The sequence below is a fragment of the Astyanax mexicanus genome, chromosome 11 (genome assembly GCF_023375975.1).
Source record: "Astyanax mexicanus isolate ESR-SI-001 chromosome 11, AstMex3_surface, whole genome shotgun sequence".
In the NCBI taxonomy this organism is placed as follows: domain Eukaryota; kingdom Metazoa; phylum Chordata; class Actinopteri; order Characiformes; family Acestrorhamphidae; genus Astyanax; species Astyanax mexicanus.
Window position 1 is genome coordinate 39,182,071 of NC_064418.1, and position 19,339 is coordinate 39,201,409.

The 19,339-nt window shown below is 39.5% G+C and overlaps 1 protein-coding gene across 4 annotated transcripts in view; it reads left to right on the plus strand.

Moving 5' to 3' along the window:
* slc4a3 (solute carrier family 4 member 3) overlaps positions 1 to 19,339 on the plus strand; it is a 108,334-nt gene that overhangs the window by 61,691 nt on the left and 27,304 nt on the right. For 3 of the 4 annotated variants that reach the window (XM_049484888.1, XM_022680181.2, XM_022680183.2), the window contains 3 exons: positions 13,947 to 14,089; positions 17,095 to 17,275; positions 18,650 to 18,785. In XM_049484888.1, the coding sequence (XP_049340845.1) occupies positions 13,947 to 14,089; positions 17,095 to 17,275; positions 18,650 to 18,785 (460 nt within the window). Of the gene's footprint in view, positions 1 to 7,150; positions 8,254 to 13,946; positions 14,090 to 17,094; positions 17,276 to 18,649; positions 18,786 to 19,339 lie in introns of those variants that run through there. The other variant, XM_022680184.2, reaches the window with a different exon arrangement.

Here is a 19,339-nt window from a genome sequence, read left to right on the forward strand (position 1 = left end):
GTTGCTAGGCAGTTGCTAACGTTTTCCAGGTGGTTGCTAAGTGGTTGCTAGGCAGTTGCTAACGTTTTCCAGGTGGTTGCTAAGTGGTTGCTAGGCAGTTGCTAACGTTTTCCAGGTGGTTGCTAGGCAGTTGCTAAGTTGTTGCTAGGCAGTTGCTAACGTTTTCCAGGTGGTTGCTAAGTGGTTGCTAGGCAGTTGCTAACGTATTCCAGGTGGTTGCTAGGCAGTTGCTAAGTGGTTGCTAGGCAGTTGCTAACGTTTTCCAGGTGGTTGCTCAGTGGTTGCTAGGCAGTTGCTAATGTTTTCCAGGTGGTTGCTAAGTGGTTGCTAGGCAGTTGCTAACGTATTCCAGGTGGTTGCTAGGCAGTTGCTAAGTGGTTGCTAGGCAGTTGCTAACGTTTTCCAAGTGGTTGCTAGGCAGTTGCTAAGTGGTTGCTAGGCAGTTGCTAACGTTTTCCAGGTGTTTGCTAAGTGGTTGCTAACTGGTTGCTAGGCAGTTGCTATAATTTCTAAAGTGGTTGCTAAGTTGTTGCTAAGTGGTTGCTAGGCAGTTGCTAATGTTTTCCAGGTGGTTGCTAAGGTGTTGCTAAGTGGTTGCTAAGCAGTTAATAGGTGGTTGCTAAAACCTGGCTGGGGTGCCGGGGTGTCCAAACTTTTGACTGATAGCTGCTCCATACAGCAGCTCCTCCATACACTCACAGTACTGGAGGAGCAGGGGAGAGAAGGGGTTCCGTGCGCAGAGCTGCTCGTGTGTGAGATGGAACTCTGGGCCCCCCATTCATTTCTATGGGAAAACTTCGTACGACAATTGTACGAAAACCGTACGTTGTATCACTTCGCAACCTGCTATTCATTTAAAGATCTCGATAAGATCTATAAGCTCGCCGAATTTGGTGTTCGTATCTCAAAAATTGTGGCGGTTACGGACATTTAAAATTTGGCCCCATTCATTCCTATGGGAAAAAAATGCGTACGTTTACGAAGTTTTTACGAAAACCGTACGATGTATCGCTTAAAAAAGCACAAGCAACCTATTCGGGTATAGGTCCTACGATACTGCAAAGTTTCGTGGTTCTACGTCAAAAGCCCTAGGAGGAGATAGTGATTAAATTTTGCGAATAGAATAATAATAATAAGAATAAGATTACGAAGAACAATAAGTTGGCTTTTCCAAGCCAACTTAATTATAATTAAATCACCACAAGACAGAATTCACTAACATATAAAATACAGATGGGAAGCGTATTATTCTTTAAATACTTAGAAAACAATGATCAGGTCTGCTCTTTCTCCCCTTTTCTCCACTCTTCTTTATTTTTCTTATCAATTCTTTCAATTTGTTCTCTTTTTTAATGTTGAATTCACGTATTTTCTTACTTTTCCATTTGTTCTCCTTTATTGTTTAATTTTGTTCAGTCCTGATGTCTTATCTTGTTTTCCATTTCCATTTCTCATCTCTTTTATCTTTTATTGATCTCTTTTTCTTCTTCTTATCTGTCCAGTTGTTCTTTGTTCTCTTCATTTCATCCCAGTATTTCTCTGGTTCTATTTTATTCTCTCTACATTTCTTATGTCCTTTTCAATTATTGACTTCTCATTTGTCCTCTACTGGTGTCTTCATGTTTGGTGCCCCTTACTTCATATGTCTTTCATTATTTTCCCTGTTGTGTCTTTTGTCTCTTCTCGTGCACTGTAAAAATGAAAAAGTTGTGAAAAAAAAAAAAAAATCAAGGCAACTTACTGCACTAGATTTTTGAGTGTTGAGGCCAATTAAATCTTTTAAGTTTTGAAGAAAACCACATTTTAATGTAGTTCTTAATCTGCCTTTAAGTTCTACCAAATATGTATTGTACGTTTTGTTGACTATCCATTAGGGTCAACTAAAAATATTAAGTTGTGTCAATGAAATGTTTTACATTAATCAAAATCATTCAGTGGGTGCAACATTATATTTTTGTTAATTAAATGTAGCAACTGGGAATTGAGGACTTATGGCTGTTACATATATGCCATATTGCCAGTTATATAAGATTGCAATTAATGCAAATGTAACCAGCTGGACCCACCCAGCATATAGTCACACTCAGCTGCACCAAAAAAATCGTAACTTACTCTTATAGCCTACAACACTGAGACCAGACAGTTACTATTATATAACACATGCAAATTCCAAGAGAAGGCAGTCTGTGGGGAATGACTACACACTGATGGTGAGTGAGAGGTGGGAGGACACGCCCTATATGCAAATAGCGTGACAAACATCAGTTGAAAAAATCAGATTCAAACTGAGCATGTGCAGTAGTGCAGAGTAGTGCAGAGTAGTTGGCTAGGCCTCGACTAGAGTTCAACTGCAATTTGTAAATTTTGCAACAGAGATTATGTAGTTAGATCTTTTAACTTTTAACAAGAATTGTAATAATGTTAGTTGGGCTGATTAGTTTGCTTTATTTTAGGGTGCAATTCAATATTTTTTGTACAGCTTCCTTAAAAATTGCAATTTTAGGATAACAATTTTAACTTTAGTTTTTTACAGTGTGTATCTATTTTTTGTTCTCTTATTTTTCTCCAATTTGTTTTTTTTTGTTTGTTTTCTTAGGTTCTCTTGTCTTTCTTACTCATTCCTTTTTATCTATCTATCTATCTATCTATCTATCTATCTATCTATCTATCTATCTATCTATCTATCTATCTATCTATCTATCTATCTATCTATCTATCTATCTATCTATCTATCTATCTATCTATCTATCTATCTATCTCTTGGCTGTGCTGGTGCTGGGAATGACCGTTTGAACAGAAGACGTGCATGCTGTTTCTGGAATTTAGCATTTTTGTTGTATCTGTTTCTGTGCACTGCCACTAAGATCAGTGAGTAAGATGAATGCGAGCAGTAGGCCTGTGTTTTGGTTGGGAGGCGCTCCAGCAACTGGCTTTGCTGTGTCTTATTTTTGGTTGTGTCAGCTGTTCCTCTGCCATAGCCAGAGCTTTGTGCTGCAAATGATATCAGACCAAATGCAAATAAATATCAAGGATCTGGACGGCGATTTATGGACGGTATTTATCAATTAGGTTGTTTAGCCTGTGCTGCAGTACAGATACAGTACAAAATATTTCATAATAGTTCAAAATATGATCAGGTAGAATTTTCCTTCCTTGAAGTATTTATGTTTTTTTTATTTTTATTTTTTTGAACATAATATCTTTTTAATGGTTTTTGGAGGCAGCCTGTGTTCTCTGTGAGGCCCTGCTTCAGCAGCTCTCTGGTGGGCTGTTTGGAGAGCTCCTGCTTTTTTTGTATGTGCGTGCCCATACTCATAAACGTGTTTTTGCAGAGAGTGAGGCCAGTGTTGTGCTGGTAGTAAACCTACAGTGGGTCGATGATGGGCCAGTGTGACTTGAACTCCATTATAATACTGTAGTAAACAAGTCCAGAGAAGTAGAAATGTGGTCGGATCACTGGGACTGGGACATGCACCAGTGAGCCTTCTGTTATTTTTCCAGCAATTATCCTTAATAAAATCAGCCCAATTGAGTATAAAGCATGAGAAAACAAACCCCAGATTGCTCCCTCTCACTGCTTTGGTGCTCGGCCTGAGGGAGCGTTCGCTAACCGCTCGCCATTCTCCTTTATGCTTTGGGGAGAACATTAGAGTTTGAGACTTAAAGAGCAGAACATCAGAACATCAAATGTAGCTGTTATGATTTGGGTTAGAGCTTTCTGAGCTAACTGCTCAGAAAACAGCAATCATTTTTGGAGTATCTTCTCTTTTCTTCTCATGCCGTGCCGCTAATGGCTGGCAGAAGCTCCTGCTAGCAGTGTTTATAAAGCGTGTGTGTGGGGGGAAAGATCGAACAGAATATTTTTTTTTCTCTCTTTTATCTTTATCTCTCAGCTCTTGTACTTGGACTGTGTGTTAAATGTGTGGTAACCCTTAAATCCATTAGAGCAAGAGCACTGGGTGATCTATAGCAGTCAGCGTATGTAATTAAGTGTTTGTTTGGATATAAAACCTTTTAGTGCACCTTTAAAGTGACATTAAAAATAATTTAATGCTGTAAAACCTTTACACTCACAGTGTACACAGCAGTGCTGTGCAGTGAGGCCCTTCTAACCCTTCAGAGAAGGGGTGACAATAGGTGCATGTAAATCATTACATAATATTTAATTAGGAAATATATATATATATATATATATATATATATATATATATATATATATATATATATTAAAGTTATTGTAAACTGTAAGCATATATTTTATAAATTAACTAAAATAAAAAACAGCAACTAATTCAAAGCATTAGTCTGCGTTTTTCAGTTGCTACAGGACTCTTATCTGACTGACAGCTGTTTTAACCAATCAAAACTGCTTTTTAAAATGGCTTTGGCCCATGTGTCTGCGTGACCCTTTTCTTGATTTTTTGAAGGGTGTAGTAATGAGTATGAGTATATTAGCAAAGTAGCAGGACAATATAACCAATCAGATTCATGATTCTCACTCCGTGGGGCGGGGCCATGGCTGTCTAATCCCTTCTCTGCACTCTGCTGAAGGGGCTGGTTAATGTAAAACGGAGCGCATGCTGGATTAATATTGTTGCCGTAAGGCTGACTCAAAATTTTATGGCAATAAAAATGGTTTCATATTAAAACTGGAAGGGATAAACAGAAAATGACCATATTTGACTAAAACTGAACAAAATAAGCCTTTTGTCCAAACATTGTGTTTTTTTTTTTGCATGTTGTCATTCATTTTGTCACTTTTCTCACAATTTAACAAATTAAATACTTTAAATATTGTATTTTGTCTTACTATTCAGAGAAAAGACTATTACAAAACTTTCGATTAAAAAATGTTATTGAACATTTTTTAATATCCACTTATTCAGTTGAGTACAGACATGCTTTTTTTGCACTCTTCGACCAAATAATTTTGGTTGCCAGATCCTCTATCAATTTATATTGATAGAGGATGTGTATTGTGATGTGATGTGGTAAATTGCATGGTAGTATGCTCGATGAATCTCTGCCCTATTTCCCCATATGAATGCATGAATGAAAAAGAGAGAGAGAGAAAAAGAGAGGGCACTTCTAGGTAAGAGAGTTGTGGATAGGGTCCTCAGGCTGTAATTAACATAGCTGCTCTGATCGATTATCCTTCCCAGCACCCCAGCCTGTGGCTCTTCCTGCTTACATAGAGTAGGAATCATTGACTGCAGCACTGCAGTGAATTACAGATTTGGGCCTGGAACAAGCCATTGAATTTTTAGCTCTGCACTGAGAGGGAGGCCTGTCAACAACTCCTCTACACCCACTGCTTCACTTCCATGCTAATGATTTCATGTTGGCTGCTTTCATCTCGAGTGTGCTTACACTATATTGCTGTATGTGTTGCCATATCCAGCCTTTTAAAGGCCTTGAGATGCGAGAGATTAACTCCTTTTGTAAAGATTCAAAAAGACCTAAAGAGAAAATACAGCACTACATAAGTTGTGTAGTCTGATTAGATTCTGGAGTTTGCCTCAAGAGGGTGTAATAGTGCTTCTCATGTCTTTAAACTAAACTACTTTTGGCTAGTGTACTACTTGGTGAGAGATGATTAACTGCTTGACATGCTAATAGGACACTCTAAGACTATTTGTCCCTTTTTAGGCAGATATTGAGAGCGGGTCTCTAAAGATGCAGACTGAGAGCAGAGATTGAGATTCAGGATGGATGATTTTTCATTAGAATAATGCTTGCCCACACAGAGATGGATGTATTGCCATTTGAGCATTTTTGGGAAGAGCTGGGAGTAAGTGTGCAGGATCTGCAGACCCAGCTGCAACATCTGCAGGATGTTGTATGGAATTTGTAGGCCGCCGTACCCAACGTATATAATAATCTTCTGTCCAGGTTAGTGGTGCTACTTTCAGCTGTAACGTTTTCCCCCAAAAAACTATCCTTTTATTCTAATATTGTAACAACTTACATTCACACATACAAACTATTCTTGCTGGAAAAAAATTAAGAGACCACTTCAGTTTCTGAATCAGTTTTTCTGATTTTGCTATTTATAGGTCTATTTTTGAGTAAAATTAACATTGTTGTTTTATTCTATAAACCACTGACAACATCTCTCCCAAATTCCAAATAAAAATATTGTCATTTAGAGCATTTATTTGCAGAAAATAAGAATGATGCAGAGCTTTCAGACCTCAAATAATGCAAATAAAACAAGTTCATATTCATAAAGTTTTAAGAGTTCAGAAATCAATATTTGGTGGAAAAACCCTGGTTTTTAATCACAGTTTTCATGCATCTTGGCATCTTCACCTCCACCAGTCTTACACACTGCTTTTGGATAACTTTATGCCTTTACTCCTGGTTCATCTTCCTCTTGAATATATTCCAAAGGTTTTCAATGTGGTAAAATCAAAGAAACTCATCATATAACATTAAGTGGTCTTTTATTTTTTTTCCAGAGCTGTATTTAAACGTGAAAATAATGAGAATATAAGTACTTTAGCTCCTCCTTCTTGTAACAATGCAAGTTGCATAATAGTTACATAACTTCCAAATAATGCAAAATTGTAAAATCCTAAATCTTAAAAGAGTATAGCTTCATTTTTTTGGTCCTCTTACATTTTGAAGTGTGGGTTAACTTCTTGTTAGTGTAAGGAACAACATGACTGCTTCTGTATCTTAAGAAAAAGTTCTAGAAGCCCCTTTCAACCAGTAGAGGCTGGAAAAGTCCTTTTTTAGGCCCATTATTTAGAAATAGACATGTTACTGATGTAATCATAAACAGTGTGGGGAGCAAGGCAACAGATCTCAGGTAGTGGAGTGTCAGAGATGCGAGTGCATCAGAGACGCGAGAGCGCTAGGAGCAATCAGGGTTGCCATGGCAACCCAGCGAGGTAGACGCGGCGCTCTCCAGTGTGTGGCTGCATGCCGTGCGTCTGGACGTCGTCTGACTAAGTGTGATGTAGGAGCCGACGCCTCCACCTCCTCGATGCTCAGCTGGCGAATCCTGCGCCGGGTGCGTTCATCATAAATCTGGCAGCCTGGCGTCATCAGCCTCCCTCAGCGGCGCTGCTGCTGCTGCTGATGCTTCTGATGCTTCGGGGGCTTTGAGCGCTCTCTCTCTCTCTCTCTTTCTCTCTTGCGGGTTTTTTGGCCGGTAGACGCAGGGGCACAGGGGACTAGGCTCCAGGCCTCTGATTCATGGCAGCGGATGCGACAGTGAGGCTGTTGGGGGGAAAGCAAGGGACAGAAGGGCAGTGCCACGACCAGCAGCTGAACGATCAATCAACGACGTAATGGAATCTAGGCAGGGGAGCCAATAGAGTCGGAGAAGAGAAGAAAGTAGATCATTCGTCGCAACTTTTTTCCAGAACATGCTGAACTGAATCCAGCATGTCCAGCATCCCTTTTTCTCACGTTTGCTAAGAAGAAACAACAGCACGTCCCCTGAGAGCAGCACATCCTCAAGTCGTCTTCTGTAGGAACCCTTGTTGTAGCAACATCTGCCCTGTGCATCTGGATGCAACCCAGGTGGATCTAACTGAGGAGCGTCTTGATTTGATTTGATGACTTCTACTTCTTGACCCCCTACAGAGTTCCCATTTATTTCCCATTTCTCTACTTGCTGGCCTAATTTCAACTTGTTTGAAAGCTTATTTTTCGTGCTGAGTGCAGGATATGCTTGGTGTTCTCCCAATGGAATTGCTGAACCCCACCCACCGGATGCAGAGGATCTAAGAGGCTTAGACTCACATCATCAGTGTTTGATCCAGCAGGGGTATGCTGAGGGTGACCGGCTCATCTGCTGCATCCTTTTAACTACATTTAAGGACATTTAAACCTGCCTGTCTGCCTGTCTGTAGGAACCTCCTTGGCGCACATCTTAGCAAAGCCCAGAGCGCTGCACTGCGTTACAGTAACGTTATTTGGCCCTGAGCAGCAGTGTATAAGAGAAGCACACTGTGGATGACCAGGGCACCCCCCAGGGCCAGGGTGGGGTGGAGGCATCGGGTGTGGAGATGACAGACGTGGGGCAGCATGAGCATGCGGGCGTAGCAGCCAACCAAGATCACCAAATGGAGATGGAGACTGGGAGAACACACGGTGGAGAAGAGGGCTATCCTTCTCGGGGCTTTCCAGTGGAAGGGTTTGAAGACTTTGAGGAGTTTGTGCTGGACTTTGATGACTATGACCTTCTGGAGTCCATCCACAGCCACCTGGGTTCCCCCCTTGAACCTATTCGTGAGTATGGTACGAACTGCACAGTTTATTATGAAGTGAGAAATAAATGAATTGAGAAGAAGTTGTGGGTCGTGCCCTACAGGTTAATGTCAGTGGTTTTTGTAGAGCATTGAAGTTGCAGAGCTGCATAAAACAAATCAGAGCATTTTTAAATGTCACCAAAATGACATTTCCACACTTTCCGTTTGGCGCTGGACAGAATCCAATAGCTTTTTCCGTTTAGCTGACTGCGGTTACAGCACAATGAAAACTCCCTCCATCCTTTGGAGATTAGAGTGACACAGGAAATTGATCAGTGGGAATTTTGAACTGAGTTGTTTTATTGATCCTGTTGGGGAAACACAAGCTAATTAATGTGGAGCCCAGGCCTAGCACAGGTCTCAGTGCTGTTGCAATCGAAGTGGCCCAGCAACCGCAGTGATGTGGGATTGGCATGGTGGGCAAACGGCAAACCTATCGATCGGGCACCTCATCTTTTTTATCTTTTTTTACCCCCCAACACACACACACACACACACACACATGCGCATCCGTTTTAGGCTCAAGCTCACTGAAGCATGAACACATCTCATTGAGTGGTGCTGATATATCTGATACATCTCTCACCTTGTACATTTTATAGAAGTTGACATGATCAAATGTTCACTCAAACGGTTAGAAACTTTTCAAACTACTGCTTAGCAATGCAGATTATAAAGGTTTAAAGAAATTCCAGTTATCCAAAAAACCTTGTGTCTTTAAAATAGTCAATGTAAGATGTTTTTATTACAAGTAATTTCTTAGTCAACCTAACATTTTTACATATTTTAAGTAACAACTGCCAGATTTGTCTAATGTCAAAAAGAGGAAAATATATAAAAAAAATTGAGATACAAGGTTTTTGTTTATGATTTATTGTTTGGCAGCATATTATGTATTGATTAGGGATGGAAAAAGTGGATTTTTTAGCCAAAACTAAAGAAATATATTTAAGAATATAAAACTATAAAACAACAAAGCGCAAAAAAATTATACAAAAAATATAAAATAAATATTTGTCTGTTTTGTTTATTTCGCATTTAAATATTTTTGCACTATTTTAAATAATTGAATAAAAAAGGCTAAACGTACTTTTATCTTGCTTTTCAATTAAAATGTCCATTTTGTTTAGTATAAGTTATTCAATCTTCTCACTTTTTTTTTGGCAAACACACAGAAAATTATTATTATTCTTTTTTTTTTGTCTTTTTCAGCCAAATAGTTTTAGGTGCCACATATTTGGTGCATCCTAGTTTTAACAGTATATTTGCTCTATATCTAATATTTTAGACGTTTGAAATAAAAAACAGTCAAAGTAAAAGCATCCAGGCATGCTAGGTAAGATGTGGCACAGGCAGTTCTGTTAATGAGCAATCACCCAGAGATATTCTGGCATTCTTTTGAATGCTCACTGGGACCTTTGCATCTTTATAGACAATAATGGCGTCCTTGAGCGTGGTGTGTTTTTTGCCTTGCCGTCTAGACTGTGTTAATCAGTGCTCAGCCCCTGAGGCTTTTACCTCTCAGCACTTATTCAGCGGTTGAGCTCCTCTGCTTTCTCTCAGGGGCACCTCTGTTTGCACTGCAGCCGGGTCTCCCCATCCCCAGCCCTGTGTGACAATCAACAGAAAGCCTCCGTCTGAGACGCAGACACAGAGCGCGCTTTGTTGTTCAGAGCTGATGAGTTTATTCAGGTGGAGAATAAAACAATTGCTATGATTTCATTTGTTTAACTCAACTTGGCAACTCATCTGCCTCAGTCTCAGTTATTTTGAGGCCTTTCAGTTTGGAAATATTACGCTGCATAAATCATTCGTGCAACAACCAGGTTTTATAGTGTTATAAAGTCAGTGATGGATAAGTCCTCTACTTGAGTAAAAGTAGAAGTGGAGGCAATATGCAGTAAAACCTGTGTGCCATAAAAAGCAATTTTTTCATAAATTCCAACTGCTTTTCAATTTTGTGTAATGTAAAAGAGTGCAACAGTGCCAAAGCCAAAATTGCAAAAACTCGCCAATACATTTTAAAATGGTACAATAGTAGACTTACATATAGCTTTGGAAAAAAATATAAAAGACCACTTAAAAATGATGAGTTTTTTATTATTTTACCAAATTGGAAACCTCTGGAATATAATCAAGAGAAAGATGGTTGATCACAATCAATCAAACCAAGCTGAACTGCTTGAACTTTTGCACCAGGAGTAAAGGCATAAAGTTATCCAAAAGCAGTGTGTAAGACTGTTGGAGGAGAACATGCCAAGACGCATGAAAACTGTGGTAAAAAAAACAGGATCATTAGATCCACTAAACTCTTAAAACTTTATGAGGAATATGAACTTGTTTTCTTTGCATTATTTGAGGTCTGAAAGCTCTGCTTCTTTTTTGTTATTTCAGCCGTTTCTCATTTTCTGCAAACAAATGCTCCAAATTACAATATTTTTATTTGGAATTTGGGAGAAATGTTGTCTGTAGTTTATAGAATAAAACAACTATGTTATATTTTACTCATAAATTTACCTATAAATAGCAAAATCAGAGAAACTGATTCAGAAACTGAAGTTTTTTTTCCAGAGCTGTATTTAGTCAACCTGAAATAAATTAGCTAAAATTACCTTTTTAGCTAATTACATTTTGATTACTCCACCATTAGAATAAAAATATAGATAGTTAAAATATATGTGTGCATATTATTGAATGCTATGTCTGTTGGATTGAACATGAATGTGATTTGTATGTTTGCACGGACAATTCTAGGCAGACACCGCTAGTAACAATCATTACAACCCACTTCTCTACCTTCTTCCTCACTGTGGGTGGGAATGCCCACTGTAAGTCAGGGAATAATAAATGGAATGATCCACCTATCTTACACCCATTTCAGGAATTTTCACTAACCTGTTTTTAAAGGTGCAGTAGAACACATTTATTGTTTGCATTTAAGTTGTTCAGAAGTTTGTGACTTTGTTCGGGGGTAAAAATGCCCAGATGTGGTTTTACAGGCCTATTTACAACCCTGTTGTTTTGCCTCTAAACGAATCTGGCTGACTTGCTTTTATGACGGGATTGTGGAGGAGGAAGCAAATCTGATATCTGCTTCTACTGGCTGGTTTACATCACTGAAATGGCTAACAGGATCAATGCTATTTAGCATGTAGCGTAGCTTTGTTTTTAGCACTGTAACAAGAACACTGTGGTTATATTTCTGCTGATTATACATCAGAGAGATGTTATCCTTACAGAAGGTTATTGCTGTAATTTCTTTCTCTTCTAAACATGTGTCTGTGGTTAATAAGCGTGATTAACAGCTAGATTGTATCCAGGTCATCTTTTAGCCTAGCACAGCTACTTAAGCTAACTTCCTTGTCCTCACAAGGCGGTGGTGATGTGCTGCTTCTGTCTAAAAAATTAATCAAGTATTAAAAACTTCATATTCTGGTATGAATATAATTCATTGTTGTGAATCAATTTGAAAGAATCAATGTAGAGTTCAAATGTTGTATTATACAGATGGTTCATTTGATATGGGTGACTCATGATAATGATGACATGAGTAGGTGGGTTTATAGCATTACCTGCATCATTTATAGCTTTTATGGCCTGTGAGCTAAAACCATCTTAGTTCAATAAGTTTTCTGTAAATTGTGAGTGCTGACCTACTTTTCACTTTTTGTCACCATGCAAAATTAACAATATATTACTTTGCCACCCGCAGTCTTTACCAGTTACACATTAAAATTAAGTGCATTTACACTTCGTGTTCCGATTATTGCAGAACATTGTTGTTTGTTATTAATCCGATCAATGCATTTATGTTCCACATTATTCTACTTGACACTGTGGAATAAGGAAAGTTAAACGACTTGCCATGAGCATGCAGGCCAGTGTTGAGCCTCACCCCTCAACTTATGCACGTTTGAGCATTTTTGAACCATCCCCTGTGTTATTGTTCAGTGATCAATTTATACACTGTTATTCCAGGACTTATTATTGTACATTGCACACTTCAGTTTCTGAATCAGTTTAGATAGATAGATAGATAGATAGATAGATAGATAGATAGATAGATAGATAGATAGATAGATACTTTATTGATCCCGAAGGAAATTTAGCAAGAGTCTTAAAACGAAGTAAAAGTAAGGAAAAAGGCTAAAAAAAAGTACACAAAAGACGGAGCTACTGGAAAGGCTGCCGCTCAGTACGGCGCCGGAAGTAGATGTCAAGAAGATGTCAGTTTCTCTGATTTTGCTATATATAGGTAGATGTTTGAGTAAAATAAACTTTGTTGTTTTATTTTATAAACTACAGACATCATTTCTCCCAAATTCCAACTAAAATATTTTCATTTAGAGCATTTATTTGCAGAAAATGAGAAATGGCTGAAATAACAAAAAAAGACGCAGAGCTTTCAGACCTCAAATAATGCTAAAAAAAAAAACAAGTTCATATTCATAAAGTTTTAAGAGTTCAGAAATCAAAATTTGGTGGAATAACTCTGGTCACAGTTTTAATCAAAGTTTGCATGCATCTTGGCATGTTCTCCTCCACCAGTCTTACACACTGCTTTTTTTGATAACTTTTTTTTTTTTTTTTCTACTGGTGCAAAAATTCAAGCAGTTCAGCTTGGTTTGATGGCTTGTGATCATTCATCTTCAATTTTCAATTTGGTAAAATCAAAGAAACTCATACGTATTTTTTTACAGAGCTGTATAGTATAATATAATATAACGTACATACTTTTAGCCTATTATACAGTACTATGCGCACTGTGTGGAAGCTCCCCATACATGGATTAGGCCTAGTCTTGGACTACACAGCATTTAAATGGAGTTTTTTAATTTTTCTGCCACATTACGTATATTTCAGTCACATATGATTTGTATAGAGAAAGAGAGAGCGAGACTGGTTTATAACCTACTACCCACAAACAGTGCTAGAATATGTTTAATGTGGAATTATGGGCCAAGTTGGTTCCAGTCTCTTGTGTTTTGGCCCAACTTGGCTTAATCTCTCCTCTTTCAGAACTATAGCTCTTCTGTTACATGGGCTCAACCGAAGTCCAGCCAAAGGGCATGGCTACTGAGTCGTCAGGAGTCCCTTTAGGCTGAGATGACCACAGAGCCCGCAGAGTTAGCGAGCATTAGCCTGTGAGGAGGGACGAAGGAAAACAGCTCAGGGTAAAGGGGAGAGGGAGCAGAGTGAATCTGGGGGAAATAAAAATGTGATTTCACTTCTGTGTACAGCACGTCCTGTGGCTACAGTGACAACCCGATGCAGCAGGGCCCGTTGCGGCTTGGCCAGGCCCCATCCCTCGGGCCCCCGGGCTCTGGGCTGGCACACGCTACAGCTGCAGTGGGCGCGGGCTCCCATGAATGCACGCCTTCAATTATTCCAAATTCAATAAAATCCTTGGTCTGTGGGTTGAATTGATATACAATATTAAATCATGGTCAGTTTTTTTGGAAAGGCCTGCAGGCATAACGGCCCAGATTCATGTGCTGCTCGTAGATTTGAAGATCTCTGTGTTTCTTCGCTAATCGATGTATTTGTTTTTTTTTGCTCAGATCAACACTATTTATTCTAATTAATTGAACTTCCATTTTAAAGTGGTGGTTATTTTTTCTCTTTTTAACATTTAATTTGTTTGTTTTGATTATTGTAATTTTTTTTGATGACCCTCTCTAGGTCACCGGTTCGAGGACAACCCTGGGGTGAGACGACACCTGGTGAAGAAGTCGTCTCGCTGTCAGGTCACACGGACCGGCAACAGCTCTCCACCTTTATCCAGCCTAAAGAAGAGGAAGAAGATCGACAAAAAGACTCATGAGGTGAGGACTATCCAAAAGTGCTTTAGATGTAGATGGATTGGGTTTACCATCAGTAAAGGCTGGTGCACACTACGTAATTTTTAGCCTCATTTTAACCCAAATTTTGCCATTCCAACAATTTTTCAGTTGAAAGCGATTTTCTAATCATGATGAAAAGTGCTTTAGAGGTGTCCACTCACTGTCCACTCTATTAGATGCTGAGTGCTGTTGGATGGATATTTCTGTATGGTTGTATTCTCAGTCCAGCAGTGTCACTGAGGTGTTTAAAAACTCACTTATGCCAGCACAACACATACTACTAAATACACGATTACCCTGATATTGCATTCACTGCAGTGCTGAAACTAACCCTAAAAATACAGCAGGCCTCATTAACCAATAATAAAGAATTTTCATAGATTTGTTCTGAAGAAACCTCCTAAGAGCAATCTACGGTAGATTCACAAAATGTTCTTATGCAGTAAAATGTTTTTTTTTTTTTCAAATTAGCATAAAAAGGGCAGCTGCTTTTGCGTCCCATAAGGAAATGTAAGGTGAATCATTAACTGAATTATTACATTCACAACTTCTGGGAGCAGAAGCTGGACAAGGCTGGATTTTATCAACCAAGATTGCTGATTAAAAAAAAAAAATCATAATTTATATATAGGCTGCTAAAAAAAAGACCTATGCCCTACATATGAAATTCTTCTAATGACTTCTGATAAACAAAACACCTTGCAATGATGCACTGTATAAATGTGTGGAGGCCTCACATGTGAAATTATGAAAATCCTGTAGTGTGTACCAGGCTTAAGGGATAATAATGTGTAATTTGCCCAGTTTAAAAGGTCATAGCCTGGTGGTCTGCATGATTGTGATGCCACAGGCAATGCGCAGGCGTTGGATTAGAAAATAGCTTATTACTGAAGAAACCCAGGTTCAGTGAATTGCAGTGTCACATGTGGAGGGAGCTGAGGGTTAGTGGTGGAGATACAAGCAGAAATACAGTTATTAAGAGAAAAAAACAAACCTGAACACAGAAGGATAACAGGAAGAAGCATAGCATACCTGTGCAACAACAGACAAAACAGACAAACTGAACCACAGGGAGAAAATAAACACCTGATAAGAGATAACAAGGGGGCAGGGCTATAGAAAATAGAGAACACCTAGGAAACCGATAACAAGCTGGGGCAAAGGCGGAGACCAGGACCAAACAAAGACAGAGCCATGTTCTGGGAGAGACATTTTCTTGACAGTTATTGCTATCAGACTTGTTTATTTACAGTAAGCTTAGAATTATGGTATTTTGTCCAAGGGTGAATGCTAGCCAGATCTGGTTAGCAGCTCTAGCCAGTCATGGTAAACAGCGCTAGCCAGCCCTGGTTTGCAGTGAGTAGCGCTAGTAAATGCTGCCCAATAGCGGTAGACTGAGGAACCCTAAATGTTCTGGTAACCCAGGGCGCTATCAGCTAGCAGTTAGCGGTTAACACGACAAACAAGCAGACTACAGTTACGCTATGCTAGATATGCTCACCTCTGAGCGGTGAAAAAGCTAGTGCCGTGGTTAGCAGCTGATGCTAATGCTGCTGAACTTCACTAAAACTCACTTATAAGGCACGCTGTACATTTTTGGGAAAATTGAGATTTTAAGTGCGCCTTATAATCCGAAAAATACTGCACATATCTTTTATGGGGAAATTAATCCAAATGAAACAAGCCTTGAATCCAAAGTCTATGTTTATGACCCAATCCACAGCATGAGCTATGGTTCATATAACAGAAAGAATCAAACGTTCTGGACTTCACATACAGCAGAAAGGGATGAAATATAAACTCACCCACATGGATCAATGCGTGCAGATACATTTCCCTGTAGGCCTTTTCCCACTTTATCCTGTCCAGGTTCATCAAATCACACAGACATCAATGTTTGTAATAAAAGGAGATGAAAGCTTACATCCCTGCCCTATCTTTATCTTCTGCTCCCTACTGATCTGATCTGTTACCACCTCCAGTCATGTCTCTAACTCACACTTAGATCTGTGTAATGAATTAATTACATTAAATCTGCCAATTATTCACAACTGGAATCGTGTTATTAATTTACCAGTGATGATGGTCAAGCTGGTGTAGGCTTTACAAATGTTTGCTGCTTGCAATGTAATGTAAGATCTAAACTCCTCAGAGTAAAAATAATGATCATATGTCAGAGTTGGAGTTCAGCCTAGACTTTCTCTGTTAAACCTTTTATCCAACCAAACCTAAGCATTACTGTCTGTAGCAATGTTACATAAAAAAAATGTTTAAGAATCATTGTGATGCTCCACTAACTGTAATACAGTGATTGGTTTGTAATACTCCTGGTTTGGCATGCCAGATACTGCGCTATGTAACTTTGTTGGAGCTGCATTAGACCTCGAGTGAGAACTGTAACTTATTTTTAACTAGAATTATTCTACCACCTCAGTTCATGTGCTTTTTCACTTATTATGCTATTTTTGTATATCTCAGCTTGTCCAGAAATGCTTGTGTAAAGCATGTCCTTCAGCTGTACTACAGTGTAGCTGCCTCAGTGTAGCTTTCCATTGTTTTCTGTAGATACCACAAAACTGAATTAATATAAAAAATGTGTAAATGGAGGCTTTTAAGCTCTTATTTTTTTTTCTTTTTTTTTTACAAGTATAGAAATCTTATATTTTTTCAATTTTTCATTTATCCAAAACACACCCTTCACATCAAGGGACAAACTTTAAGGAACTTGTAGCTGCTATTAATAAATTAGTATACAAGTATTAATAAATGGCTGCTTCGTGTCACCATGAACTCTTTTTTCTTTAACTGAAAAATAAAGAACCCAGGAGCCTTCAGCTAGCTGGTGAAAACACATCATTCAGCAGTACAGCCTGACTCTCTGCAGGGGAAAGGTTTTATTTTGGAATATGAGGTCGATGGTAAATTGAGGTTTGTGGTTGGCGTTTGCTGGAGAGCTTTATGATGTGACTCTGGAACTGTGTGGTCAGGTTTTTGTGGAGCTGAATGAGTTGATCGTGGACAAGAACCAGGAGATGCGCTGGAAGGAGACGGCTCGGTGGATCAAGTTTGAAGAAGATGTGGAGGAGGAGACAGACCGCTGGGGGAAACCCCACGTTGCCTCACTGTCCTTCCGTAGCCTGCTGGAGCTCCGCAGGACCATCACACACGGTGAGTGTCCTGCAGTGTGTTTATGAATTAAAGCACATTTAATACACTGAAAGGACAGAGATCATGGGATAGCAGTATGTAAATTAATCATAAAGTGGTTTCCCATTTTCTCCCCAATTTACGCGGCCAATTACCTGATCCACTCATTAGGACTCCCCCTATCACTAGTGATGCCCCTACACAAGGAGGATGATGACTAGCACATGCCTCCTCCGATACACATCTTTTTCGAACTGTTGCTGATGCTGCATTGATGAGTAGCATCACAGCACACTCGGAGGAAAGCGCAGCGACTCAGTTCTGATACATCAGCTCACAGAAGCCTTGAGTGACATCATTGTTTGGAGTGATGTTGGGGGAGAGAGCGCCATCTACCCACCCAGAGAGAGCAAGGGCTCTGGCAGCTGATGGCAAGCTACATGAACAGGATTCGAACCAGCGATCTCCTGATCATAGTGGCAGCACTTAGAGCGCTGGACCACTCAGAGCCCAAAAAAAAAACATAAGCCAACATGAATTATCAGAGTTTGAGTGATTGTGCCTGATTGATTGTTGATGGTAGATGGATGGGCTGTTGTGTCACATGTGTACAGGGAATACATTATAGAAGGCATTACCTCCCATAATTGACAGTGCTACAAGTGGTAATGATCGTGACAGGTAACATCTGGCTAAAATTGTCCATGTGACCAGATAAACGACTCAGAAACTACATCCACATTTAATACTGGAGGCCCCCCACACATACTGACTTACAGCTTAGTGCAGCATTCTGTAGCTTCTGTAAGAAAATGCCAAAAGTTATTGGACACCATAATAGTCCAATGTCTCATCTACAGGGGTTGGACAATAAAACTGTGTGTGAAGGTTCAATTAGCAGGTTAAGAGCAAAAGTTTTGTCAAAATATTGCAATGCACACAACATTATGGGTGACATACAAATTGTTGTCTTGCTGGCGCATCTGTGTCCAGGACAGCAAGTCTTTGTGATGTATCAAGAGCCACGGTATCCAGGGTAATGTCAGCATACCACCAAGAAGGACCAACCACATCCAACAGGATTAACTGTGGACGCTGTAAGAGGAAGCTGTCTGAAAGGGATGTTCGGGTGCTAACCCGGATTGTATCCAAAAACATAAAACCACGTCTGCCCAAATCACGGCAGAATTCAATGTGCACCTCAACTCTCCTGTTTTCACCAGAGCTGTCTGTCGGGACAATACATTATTTTGGTCTAAAACCAGGTGTTTCAGTTTCATTGTCCAACCCCTGTATATGAAGATTAATGTAATACCTCTCTTTGGAAATTCCTCATTTAACAGACAGGTTTAAAGTGTTCCAGTATGCATCATTTTCTCTGTTTAACTCACTCAGGTGCCATCATGTTAGACCTGGACCAGACCACAATGCCTGGCATTGCCCACTTGCTGGTGGAGACCATGATCATCTCGGACCAGATCAGAGCCGAGGACCGGGCCAACGTGCTGCGTGCCTTGCTGCTCAAACACAGGTCAGAGAGGCACCAATCAATACTGCCAACAGGGCGGCCATCGACCTGCCCCGCTGCAGGCCTGACGGTCAGCACCATTTATCACACTCCCTGCCTCCATCCATCCGCTAACAGATTGAACAGTGTGATTACGCAACAGCTAAGCTTTTAAGGTAAAGAACAAGAGTGATAATTAGTGATAAGGACAGCTGTCCCTAATTAATGCCTAATTTGACAGTAAGAGCATTAAATGTTTAATGTTTGAAAGGATACGGTGGGTTTATTTAAATCTGTGGATTTGTGTGACTATGGCCATGCCCACCTGTATCAATATATATATACATTAAAATCAAAGCCCGTTCTCTGTGTTTTGGCCTCCTTTTCACACAAACATAACATTTTGGGGCACGTTTGTGTGGATGGGAGAAGTAACTCTTCAAGTTTAAGTTTTTAAACTCTTTAAAACTCATCAGAAACACCGGTGGTCCCTGTCTGTTTTCCACTGGTATCAATCAATCATTTAATCAATTAATCATCCTTTATTTTCACTCGGTAATACATTGAGGGTAATCCTC